Source organism: Natator depressus, chromosome 1 (genome assembly GCF_965152275.1).
Source record: "Natator depressus isolate rNatDep1 chromosome 1, rNatDep2.hap1, whole genome shotgun sequence".
In the NCBI taxonomy this organism is placed as follows: Eukaryota; Metazoa; Chordata; order Testudines; family Cheloniidae; genus Natator; species Natator depressus.
In genome coordinates this window covers 133,102,304-133,115,152 of record NC_134234.1, presented here as the reverse complement: position 1 = coordinate 133,115,152, position 12,849 = coordinate 133,102,304, and the positions used below count along the sequence as shown (strand labels likewise).

The window sequence follows — 12,849 nt, the reverse complement described above, 5'->3', positions numbered from 1 at the left end:
AGGGGGCGGAGGGCGAGCATGAGAGGGTGGTGACATGTGAATGCTGTTATTTGCTACTCCTGCAATGATTCACGTGTAGACAATGAGCGCTGGCTCAGTCTGTGGTTAATGCGCTGCCTGGGAGAGGCGCACTGATCACTTCTCAGAGCGGATCGTGCTGTGCCTGAACATTTCCACACCAGTCACTCCTAAGTTTTGCTTATCGCTGCTCCTGAGTTGTGTCTGGGAATCATCTATACAACCCGAATCAACACTTATGGAACATCACCCTTCTTTACGCTCATCGACATACAGACTCCACACCCTTCATGTGGCCTCCAGCTCAGTGAAATAGGGGGAGAAGCACAGGGATGTCTTCTCATTCTCTCCCTGATGTGTGACAGGGCTGAAGACGGGGCCTAGGTGCCACTAGCCCAAATCAGGTGGAAACAAAGCATTTTCTCTCACCCTCACCCTTGGCAAGTGAAAATAGGAGGCTGGAGCAAAGAGACTTCTGTTCCTGCCCCCTTCCCCTGTGCCCAGCAATGGGAGGCCATTCCACGTATATGGCATATTATGGAAAAGGGCATGGAGATGGTTGTGGGGGAAGCCAGTGAACACAGCGTCCTTTGGCAGAACAACCTCCTGCACTTCATGTTACATATTACACTTCATGTATGCATGTACTGTATGCAGTGTTGTAGCCGTGTCGGTTCCAGGATATTAGAGACAAGGTGGGTGAGGTAATTATTGTTTATTTGCCCAACTTCTGTTGACAAGAGAGACAAGCTTGCAAACATCCACTCAATGTGCAGCGGCAGTAAAAAAGGTGAACGGAATGTTGGGAATCATTAAGAAAGGGATAGATAATAGGCCAGAAAAGATCATATTGCCTCTATATAAATCCATGGTATGCCCACGTGTGTAGATGTGGTCACCCCATCTTAAAAAAGATCTATTGGCCTTGGAAAGGGTTCAGAAAAGGGCAACAAAAATGATTAGGGATATGGAACAGCTGCTGTATGAGGAGAGGTTAATAAGACTGGGACTTTTCAGCTTGGAAAAGAGACAACTAAGAGGGGACATGATAGAGGTCTATAAAAATCATGACTGGTGTGGAGAAAATAAATAAGGAAATGTTATTTATTCCTTCTCATAACAAAAGAACTAGGGACCACCAAATGAAATTAATAGGCAGCAGGTTTAAAACAAACAAAAGGAAGTATTTTTTCACCCAACGCACAGTCAACCTATGGAACTCCTTGCCAGAGGATGTTGTGAAGGCCAAGACTATAACAGGGTTCAAAAAAGAACTAGATAAATTAATGGAGGATAGCTCCATCAATGGCTATTAGCCAGGATGGGCAGGGATGGTGTTCCTAGCCTCTGTTTGGCAGAAGCTGGGAATGGGCGACAGGGGATGGATCACTTGATGATTACCTGTTCTGTTCATTCCCTCTGGGGCACCTGGCATTGGCCACAGTATCAGAAGACAGGATACTGGGCTAGATGGACCTTTGGTCTGACCCATTATGGCCATTCTTATAAGCTTACACAGAGCTCTTCTTCAGGTCTGGGAAACATACTCAGTGTCACAGTTAAATACAAGGTGGAACAGATTGTTTAGCATAAGTAGTTAACACATATTTCAAGGGACCATTCAAGGTGAAGTGCCCCATTAACACTCCTACAGTCATTGCAGAGAAGGGAGGTGAGAAGGCAGGGAGGGGAAAAAAGGCACCTGGGGGCAAGAGAAGGGGGTTGTTAGTGGCTTATAGATTGCTGTAATAAGCCATAAATACAGTGTTTTATTCAGTCCATGATTTTTAGTGTCTAGTGAAGTTATGGATTTAAGCTCCCAGGCTCATCTTTTGAAGATATTGGGCAGGTTTCCTTCGAGAATGAGGACTGAGAGGTCAGATGTAGAATGATTGTTCTGTAAAAAGTGTTCACCCACAGGCGATATGGTGTTTTTGTCATTTTTCAGTATGAGTTCATCTGAGAGCATAGCGATTGTCTGGTTTCACCCACACAGTTGTTATTGAAGCATCTAGTGCACTGGATGAGGTACATCTTGTGATAGGCATGTGTAGAACTCATGGACCTTGAAAGGTGTGTTGTGGGGGGTATTGATCATCGTAGCAGTGGAAGTATGTCTACAGGTTTTGCATCTTTTGTTCTAGCAGGGTTTGGTGCTGCTTTAGGTTGGTGAGCTACAGTTTTATATGAGAATACTATTTAATCTAACAATGATCCAAAGAGCACCAGTTTCAGACACAGCTAAACTTCTCCTTGTAGTCCATGTAATACAGTAACACAAGTAAGTGGTCTCAGAGATATTTGAGCCAACCTAGAGGAGAAGCTCTCCGCCTCCACTGAACTGAAAACTGGAAGCTATGATTCTGTTCCAAACCTGAGTCTTCCAGCTGGTAGTGCGTTTTATCTCTATGTATAGCAGTAAGTGCCTGGTAAGGTGCATGTCATTGAAACAGTCTGGTTGGCAACTGGTGATGATTAAATGTAAGGCCGTCATGTTGCAGGGAGACAAGTAAAATACTGTCTTTCCAATATTATGTGCATTTAACTTTTGATATAATGTCAGGCTTAAGTTATCTCCCATGCTTTGAAACCTTCTTCAAGTAAAATTTGAGTTTCAGTATCACCCAGTCTACTCAGCCGTGTTAGTCTGTATTTGGTGCATCCGATGAAGTGAGATGTAGCTCACGAAAGCTTATGCTCAAATAAATTGGTTAGTCTCTAAGGTGCCACAAGTACTCCTTTTCTTTTTCCAGTCTACTCAGTATCATACTAAGATTGTACAGGGCGTGGGAGAGCTACACAGTCTCTTGGAACAGTTTGTTGTAGGTCATGTCATTGTTTGTCGCCAATGCATTTTTCAGACACTGCCAGAAATAACACTGGGACTGAGGATTGGTTGGCCACTCTAGGACAGAGCTACTACACAGCCTTTTCCTCAGCCGGAGGTACCTGGACTTCTTCAGAGCTCTCTCAAGAAATATCAAGATAATCACATCTACTTTTTCATCCATAAGTCTCTGGTGTGCCATGTAAAATGCTGTCTTAAAGTTGCCACTTGTTGTGTACTTGTTAGTCAGCACAAATACGGTTTTTCGGCTCAGTTGTATGCTCTGGGAAAGGTTGTCCAAAACTGGTTGCCCCGGCAGCCAATCTCTTTCTTCCAAACATAAATTGAACTGTTTATCTTTTTGATCTTCCAGGTTTTCAACTAATTCTTTCAAGATCCATTCAGCTACAGCTGGATCTTCGTTATCGTAGGAAACGAAAGCATCATAGCAAGTTTCTGGTGAATGTAAACGCCGATAGCCCTTTATCTTGGCAGTGCAGAAATGGTAACTATACCACATATCCCAGAAATAGAGGTGACTTGTAACTGTAAACACCATCAGACACAGGATAGCTGATGCTGTCAGAGAGTACAGGATCACATGAGAGGAGTCCAGTTCGCAGGTATACAGATCCAAGAAAATCACACTCTTACCTTTATGTGCTCCTGGGCCTGCACAGGTCACATCTGTGGCCAGCAGAGGAATTGTAACCTCAGTCTGGTTGATCCACCAAACAAACCACACAGCATCACAAATGCACTTGAAAGGGTTGCCATGTAAAAGCAACATCTCCAGATTGCTGATAACATTCTCTGGGAAGCTAGATTTCTTAATTATTTGGATTTTGTTTGAGCTGAGATCCAAGTGTTTTAACTGGAAGGCATCTCTGAGAAAGTACTTAGTCAGCCGTCGGATCCTATTGTTCTGTAGTATCAGTTTGTGGAGGGTTGCAGAGCAACTGGACAGCTCCCGGGGGACAGTACTCAACAGATTGTTGCTAAGATCCAAGGTTTCCAGTTTCTCCAAAAAGTGGAGTTTCCCCCAGTTGAAAGTCTTCAGCATGTTATTGGTTAAGATGAGTACCTTGAGCCGTGGAGGCATGCCTTCAAAAGCACCAGGAGGCAAAAAACTCAGAGAGTTGTAGGAAATGTCCAGTTGCTCTAGGCTGGTCAGATTCTTGAAAAATGACAAGTATCTAGTATCCCCATCCCTCCATAAAACATCTAAGTGATTTCCTTTGAATTCCAAAGTCTGAAGAGAATGACTTTCCATCCCCATATTAGTAGAAGTGGAAATTTCATTCCCATTCATCATCAGCTTCTTCAGAAAGGTCAAATTCTTTGTAAAATCAAGCATGTGAGTAATACCTTCTGCCAGAAAATAATGTTTGTTACCGCTCAGGTCTAGAATTTCCAGATCTTTCAGTTCCTGGAAGGCAGTTGAGTACAACAAATCAATCCGATTGTTAGAAAAATCCAGATATTTCAGTCCAGACAGAGGGTAGAACTCACTTCCATTCAAAGTCTGGCTGATAGCATTACCTGACAAGTTGAGGCATTTGAGGAAAGTGAGATGCTGGAAGTCAGAGGGGTTGATAAAAAATATGTTGTTTCTGCTTAGATCCAGAGTTTCCCCATAACTGAGGCAGTCCTCATTAACAAAAGGTTGGAAGGAAGCAGCCTCTTTGTCTTTGGATTTACAACTTCGCCCATACTCATCATACCGGAAATAATGCATTTCCTGCAGCATTTGGCTTTTGTATTGGTCTACTGAAGCCATGGGGATAGAACAAAAACCATGATTATTGAATTCACCTGAAGAAGGAGATATTTTATTTACTGAGAGGTCTATCATTTTAAGAGATGGGAATTTTTTAAACATACTCAGGTTAGCGAGTTTGATAAAATTAGTTCCCAGGTCCAAAACTGTCAAGTTTCTAAGATGAAGCAATGGACGTAGGTTTTCTTGACTCAATTCTCTGAAGACATAACCCTTAACCCTCAAAATTTCCAGGTGTGTGAGAGAGGAAAATGTCTTAGACAGGTTCAAAAATGAAGAATAAACCTGAAGTTCGAAATTAAAGGACAGATCCAGCTCTACGAGGTTGGGGATAAAGTTCAAAAAACAAGCTTCTCCAATTTCTTTGGCCAGGAAATTTTGGGAAAGGTCAAGCACTTTGAGATTCTTGGTGTTCTTAAACCAGCTACTGGGTACATTGTGAAGGGAGTTACTGTGAAGGCGCAGAATTTTTAATTCTTTTAAGGCATCGAAGGCCTTGTGATGGATCCAAATTGGGGCATTATTAGGGCACGGAGTACACGGAAATGGGGCATTGTAACAGCGAGGGCAGTTGCCACTTAAATCAAGAATTTCCAAATTGTAAAGGTCATTTAAATCATGCTCCTGAACTTTTTGAATCATGTTATTGTAAAGGTACAGTTCCTTTAAAGTGGATGACAAATTATGTGGAATGTAGGTTAAATTATTGGCTTTCAGGGATAATACTGTTAAATTTCTCAAGCCCCGGAAGGCTGCTTCTTCAATTTCAAATGAAACATTGCACGGATTACGGTAATAGCAGTTCTGTCCCAGGTACAACATTTCTATGTTTCCAAGTTCTGACAGATTCTCTTTTGTGATGGAAAAAATGCTGTTTGCTTCGAGGCTCAGCAGGCGTAAATTAGAAGGAAGCCCCCGAGGTATTTCTGATAGTTGATTTCCATCCAAGTACAATGACTCTAACTTTGTAAGAGTGGCAAAGCTGCTGTTCTGGATTTGCAGTCTCCTGGTGCACACACGATCCTTTGGCCCCAGTCGAACAGGCACACAGTTGCACCTGAAATCAATCTCCAAAAGATTATCAAGATGGACAAAGGATGTTGGGTAAATGTTTGGAATATGGTTAATGGTGAGAGTCAGGTTGGTGGTGTTCAGAGGAATCCCGTGTGGGATTTCAGTGAGGCGACGATCACTGCAGTCCACTATCACATTGGCTTTTGAAGCTTCTACTTTCACATCACAGGGTAAGCTTTTAGGAAACCATCTGGCTGACAGCAGCTTGGAAAACAGGAAGAGCAAGAGGAAGCGCAATCTGTTTGAGGGCCATGTGTGAAAGGCCTGAAAAGAAGGAAAGAAACGCACAATGATTTAGTACAGCTGCAATATACATCTACAATTATTTTTCCCTTTTAACTATTAAATATTAGATCCCAAAATTCTCTATTCAACAAAGCACTAAAGAACATTAAAGAACTTACTCAAAAGTGTTGTGAAAGACAAATGAAATTCACGTGCCTGGGAATTCTCTTTGGTTAATCTCCATTTCCGTGCACAGCTACGTTATACTCATGTAGGCCCAGAGAAATCCATCTGAAAACTTGTGCGGAATTAGAACAAGGAGTCTGGTGGCACCTTAAAGGCTAACAGATTTATTTGAGCATAAGCTTTCATGGGTAAAAAAACCCCACTTCTTCAGATGCATGGAGTGAAAATTACAGATGCAGACATAAATATACTGACACATGAAGGGAAGGGAGTTACCTCACAAGTGGAGAACCAGTGTTGACAGGGCCAATTCGATCAGGGTGGATGTAGTCCACTCCCAACAATAGATGAGGAGGTGTCAATTCCAGGAGAGTCAAAGCTGCTTTTGTAATGAGCCAGCCACTCCCAGTCCCTATTCAAGCCCAAATTAATGGTGTTAAATTTGCAAATGAATTTTAGTTCTGCTGTTTCTCTTTGAAGTCTGTTTCTGAAGTTTTTTTGTTCAAGTATGGCTACTTTTAAATTTGTTTTGTGGATACAGACTAACACGGCTACCCCCTGATCCTTGACATTGTGTGGAATTAGGTAGCTCAATTTAAAAGGGTTAAATAAACCCCACATAGAAAGCTATCAAAACAGTCCAGCTGCATATGTTAACTCAGCAAGGAGAGATCTGACATTTGTTTCTTTTCATACTCATGATTTTCCCCTATATTGTACTTCTGTATATCGTTTGAGAATGCAGTAATATTACATTTAAACGTATAGGAGAAATGTTTCAGAGTTCATTTTCAATGCATGGTAAGTTGTAGCTGTACAAAAGGAAGCAGTGAAATGACTAATGCACAAATTGCTGTCAAATGCACAAAATAAACAAATGGAAAAAATAGGGTGGTTTTGTTTTTAAGATACTCGGGTTCAGTTTACAGTGGAGTAAGGGCTTGTCTATGCGGAGACTTAGTAGGTGGCAAGCTGGGGTGTACGTCTACTGCACACAAGCCTGCTGTGCGCTAACTGGCCATATGGACCCCTTGTCACACACTAAAAGTTCCCTAGCGTGCTTTGATCTGCAGCTTTGCACTATAGAACTTTCAGTGTGCGGTAGCGGATCCACTCAACAACTTCGTGTGCAGCAGGCTAGGCTAGTGTGCTACACATTCACGTCCTGGGTTGATCTCCATGTGGTCAAACTGTAAATTTTCAAAAAGTGACTAGTGACTTGGGTGCCCAACTTGACACACGTTAAAGGGGCCTGATTTTCAGCAGGTATGTGATCAGCACCCTTTAAAATCAAAACAAAATATACTATCACTATATACTTTTGAAAATTCAGGCCAGTAAACTAAGGTGCTGATGTAACAATGATAGGTTAAAAAGAATCAAGCAGAGGTGTACTTTTAAATAGGCTGTGTCCCTTTAACAAATAATAATAGCTAAATAAGAGAGCCAAAACCCACAGACATTTCAAAGTTCACAGAATCTCCCCAAATGAGCTCTCTTTTCACACCTATATTTGTGATTTTGGCTACTCTTTTTATTTATATTTGTATTGGGGAGGGAGGGGGACTGGAATGGGGAAGTAACATTTCTTAGTATTCTAGTGGATATTTCCTTCTTTCATGTGCAGTCACTATTTTTTTGTTCAAGTAATATTATTCATTGAAGTTGTCAATCACCTGAATTTCAATACAATTTTAACTATCCTTATTTATTGTGTTATTTTGGGACTGGCTTTGATCTGGATTTTTTTTGAAAACTTTAAAAAAATTCATAATTAAAATTTCTCCCTCAGTAATTTGATGTGTAAGGAATGGAGAACAAAACATTACACCCAGTGCTTTTTAATGAATCAAGTAATTACATGAGGGAATGTATTGACTGAATGTGGAAGTTCAATTAAACAGCTAATTACATTGAGAATCAGATACTTAAACAGATGCCACTAGGTATGCCCAAGTGTGTCTTCACTCCTGTTTGATCATGTGAACATCTTTTTGTTATTACAAGCCACCTGTTAAACTGAAAGTCTGGGAAAATGCTGTTGAGCACTGATTCAGACCCACTTGGTAGGTAACATAGGCATTTTGAATATTTAGGCTTTCGTGTTATATATGTTGTGCTCACTTAAGTTGCTCCCCTGCTGCTCCTCCACCCTGGCCATATTGTATTTCATTGTTACCTAAAATAGCCAGCCCAGATGTCTACAAAGGAGTTAACAAGAACTGAAAGGAGACCAACCATAAGAACTAGATGGAACGGCTCTCATGTGACACTGCATTTCTGTTCTCTAAAATCAACACTTGGTTTAAGAACTTCAGGAGATTTATTCTGTCAACTTTCCAATATAAAGCTTCAGTACTAAAGTAGGAACATAAAAAGTCATTTACCTGATCCGCATCCAATTGAAGTCAATAGGAGTTTTGCCATTGACTTCAATGGCAGCTGGATTGTTTCCTAGGAGATGTTTTATGTCAATGAGACAAATTTCATTTATTTTCACATGAGGTTCAGATCAGTTCTCTGCATTCCTGAGGAACCTCAACCTTTCACTCAAATGGGTGACTCCATCTGACAACACCAAAAGGTGCCAGAACCCTCCCACACTTCCATATAGCCTTAGAGTAAGAGAAATTGGTTGCAACCTCCAGGCTGAGGTAATGAGGTAGTCTGTAGAGGAAAAAAAAAAATCACTCCCCCAACTCAATATTTTTCATTAACAAACAACAGAGGTGGTGATGGAGGAGGAAAAAAGGGAGATAAGGGGGTGGGGACACATTTTTTTTTAAAAAAATTAACTGAAAACCAAATTAACTGGAAAAAAAAACCCTGAAAAAATTAACGGAGAACTTTGAACAAGATGAAAAATTACCCATTTAAATCTTCATTTGGTTGGAAAAGGAATTATTTTTGTTAAAAAAGTTGCAAGAGAAAAATTTCAACGATATTATGCATCACTTCATTTTAAGGAGCACATTTAGTAAACTCAATAACAGCACATAAGCGATTGGTAACTTTTATAAGGGATGAGAAAATACATAAATGATTATTAGAATAATGAAAATTGCTACCAAAAGGGTAAGCTATAAAAAGCTGCTCCTCTACTGACAGCAGGGTCTTCTCCAGAACCATGAGCAGGATACCTGAGGCTATACACCAATCATGAGAGCTGGAAGAGATGTTCACAATCTCTAGCACAAGGTTACTAAAGAAGCCTCAGGCTCCCTAGCTCCTCTCCAGAATTATTGGGTGTGTCTGCCATGGAGGTCACTCAGTGAGTGGGAGTTTCTCCACAAGCACTATTATAGGGGAAGACATGTCTAATTACAACCCATTGTGGGTAGCTCAAAGAGCCTGCTGGGAGTGGGAGCAGTGTGTTTCAAGGGGCTTACCTGGCAGAAGACCAGAGAGGCACCATCACATGTCAGGATGAAGAGAAGAACAGGGCATAAGGATGCCAGTCCTTCTCCCATTCCCCAACAAAGACCAATGTATGTGTGTTGGAACTCCAACTTTCAAGTTCAGGTTTGTACAGGTCTTGCTGTAACAGAAATGCTGTTGGATTCTTCGCTATGATAGTTCACTATGGACAATTTAGACATTTTATTCAAACCTGATCTTTGACACTTTTTAGATACATTCCTTAGAGAAGAAGGATGGTGCTGTGATTAAGGTATTGGACTGGTACTTGGGAAACCTGGGCTCAATTCTTAGCGCTGTCACAGGCACAGACTTTTGGTTTTGCTGGTAGGTGATTTTGAAGAGGGGGGGGGGGGGACAGGAGGGGAGTTCTGCCAGCTTTGGGGGAGGCTATTTTCAGCATATTTATACACGTCTTTTATATTCTAGTTATTGAATATGTGTCTATCATTGGTATCTTAATAATTTAATCATTATTAAGATAGTAATGAACTACATAATTATATTATAAATGACAATATATTAAAATCATTGCACTCACCTACAAGCTGTCTTCAGTAATAACCCAGTTTAAACACATTACATCTCACTGTAACTTTCTAGATGAAACGGTCAGCAACACTGTGGCTCGTGAGGGCAGTACTGGGTTTACAATGGCTCTATACCCACATGTAGGAGGGGCCCAGCTCCACCTGCATTCTGCCCTGAGGCCCCATCCCCACTCAGCCTCTTCCCCCTGAGGTCCCGCCCACCGCTCACTCCTCTCCACCCCCTCCACCCTATGTGAGTGGCGGCAGGAGCCCTGGGGACAACAGGCCAAGTGGGGGCGGGTCCTCAGGGCAGATCGTGAGCGGAGCACCCTCCCCCCTATTTTTTTTCAGTGGGTGCTTGAGGCCCGGTGCACCCACAGAGTCAGCGCCTATTTCACAGGCTTCCTGTGTGATCCTGGGCAAGCTACTTAGGGCCAGATTTCTAAAGGTGTATTAAGTGCTTAAAATGCAGCTAGGTACTTTTGAAAATCTCACTAGGCACCTATCTCCTATTGATTTCTGCATCTTTAGGTGCCTAAATACCTTTAAAAATCTGGCCCTTAATGTGTCTGTGCTCAGTTTCCCATCCATGAAATGGGGGAAGTGCCACTTCCTTTCTTTCCTCACCATTCATCTGTCTTATCTATTTTGATTGTAAGCTCTTTGGTTAAGAAACGGTCTCTCGAATTATTTGTCCACACCACAGACTACGATAATACAAACAAGAACAGTGTCTTTCCCAGATTGCTGTAGAAAGGAGATGGCATTAGCAATAATAATTTGTGTCAAAGTCTTCAGAGTAAAAGAAACTGAAGTTAAAACCAGTAGCCGCAACCGTTGCCGTTGTTTTCTGCATAGCCAGTTTGTTGCTATTGTAGGAAGTGCAAAAAGGGCCTCTTTCTGCCTGATTAACATTTGATCAAGTGATCTATTCTCTAGGCAAATGCAGGCATTTCACTGATACACGTAAATAAACGTATTTTTATAATCTGACCATGTGGCTGTCCATGACAATGGAAGGACCAATTATGACTTGTATAAACCCGATCGAATCCACATCTGACTTACAGTATTCATCAAATATTCAGAAACAATGCACTGGGGATATTTTCTAAATGGACTTTTATCATCCTTCTTTGAAGTTGTTCATACAGATTTTAAAGGCAAAATATAATTGGAGCAGAGAGAGAAAATAGCATCCCAAGGGATATGAACATTCTGGAAGAGGATATTGTTATTAACATGCTATCATACTAAAAACTTGCAATAAAATAGTAGGCGCAAACGTTATCTGTCCCCTGATCCGTGTTATTGTGTAATGCCAACTATGATCATTATGACAAATTATGAAATTGGTGTTGGGAAGGAAAGGGATAGTCTGAAAAACCCCTCTCTCACCCACGTTGCAGTTCCCGTTCCACAGAGCTCTAAGAATATGCTTAAAGTGGAAGCTGAACCTACCATTTCCTGTGTTCTTCCAAGACTTAGAGATGACTTTTCCCTGGCGAAAACTGCAAATCAAAGGGAGACACAACAGCTTGAAAGGAGTGCCCACTGCTTTAGCTCAGGTACAGAAGCAAGCACAAAATGGCATAACTCACTGAGACACCAGAATAACGTTCGGATACTATCGTTTCTTCAGTCAAGATGAAACTTGAGAAATCAGTTACATGTGAAACAGCTGCTGCTACTCACTTCTTCAAAGTTATATTTAAATTAAACCTTTGGGACCTCATTTATTCCAGCCCACCCTCTACCCCCTGATAAAAATAGCTCAGGGTTTTACCTGTACTTATTTCCCCCTTTGCTCATGAAGAAGAGGTGCACTGTCACAGATTCTGTATAGCAATTCATTGTCAAGTTTGCCATGTTTTTGTATAGCTTCCTTTTCAAATGGTCTATTTTATCCAAATACAATCTCTCTTTCTCTCTCAATCATACCTTGAGCGGCTGGATTGGCTATGATGACTCCTTCTCCAAGAATCTCCTAAGAAGCCCAGCTGAGGCAACATGGGTGACCACAATGGGTGCGCAATGCCAAAATACTTAAGGAGTATTTACTGGGTAGGGAGAAGAGGGTTGCTAGAAAAGAACAACATCCACTCAGATGACCCAGATTTGCACAAGTTCAACTTCCTCTTTCTAAGCTGGCAATGTTGTTAGAAGCAGCGTGAATAGAGAGAGGATCCTGACATTAAGAGAGTTAAATTTCCAGTTCTAAACTATGATTAGTTAGGGTTCAATCCTGCTCCTAGCAAAATCAACAATCAGGCCCCTTTTTGACCACCACCAGTATATATGAAGTTGTATAATAAACAGACATATTCCCAAGCCTAAAAGGCTTACAGTTTAAATAAAAAAGGTAACAGGAATCAGACGCAAAACAGACTGGCTCACCGCTGTGGATTATTTTGGATTTTTAATTTCTTGCCCTGGTGGATTAACAGTGAAAGACTTTGGGGAAGAAATGTCTTTTAAGGATGGGGGCATTGAAGGAAGGTAACTAAGATGTGGGACACTGTAGTAGCTGATGTAATTACACTGGTGCAAGCACCTAACATAGATCAATCTAGGGTACTAACATGGCTCCCATTACCATAGTATCTGAGAGCTTCACAGTTGTTTAATGCATTTAAACTCATGGTTTTACAGATTGAGATCTGAGGCATAGAGAGACTAAGGCCCAGATCATCAAAGGGAGACATCAATAGGAGTTAGGAACCCAAATACTTCGGAGGATCTGGGCCTAAGTGACTTGCCCGTGGTCACACAGGAAGTCTGTGGCAGAGCAG

General features: G+C 41.4%; 1 protein-coding gene across 1 annotated transcript; it reads right to left on the bottom strand.

The window, feature by feature from the left end:
* Nucleotides 1-2,243: 2,243 nt before the first annotated feature.
* Nucleotides 2,244-11,530, bottom strand: LOC141983110 (toll-like receptor 7). The gene is made up of 2 exons (XM_074945845.1): nt 11,519-11,530; nt 2,244-5,963 (listed from the first exon to the last, which is right to left on the bottom strand). Exons 1-2 carry the CDS (start codon nt 11,519-11,521, stop codon nt 2,814-2,816), a joined length of 3,153 nt encoding a protein of 1,050 aa, XP_074801946.1. The 5' UTR covers nt 11,522-11,530; the 3' UTR covers nt 2,244-2,813.
* Nucleotides 11,531-12,849: the final 1,319 nt, after the last annotated feature.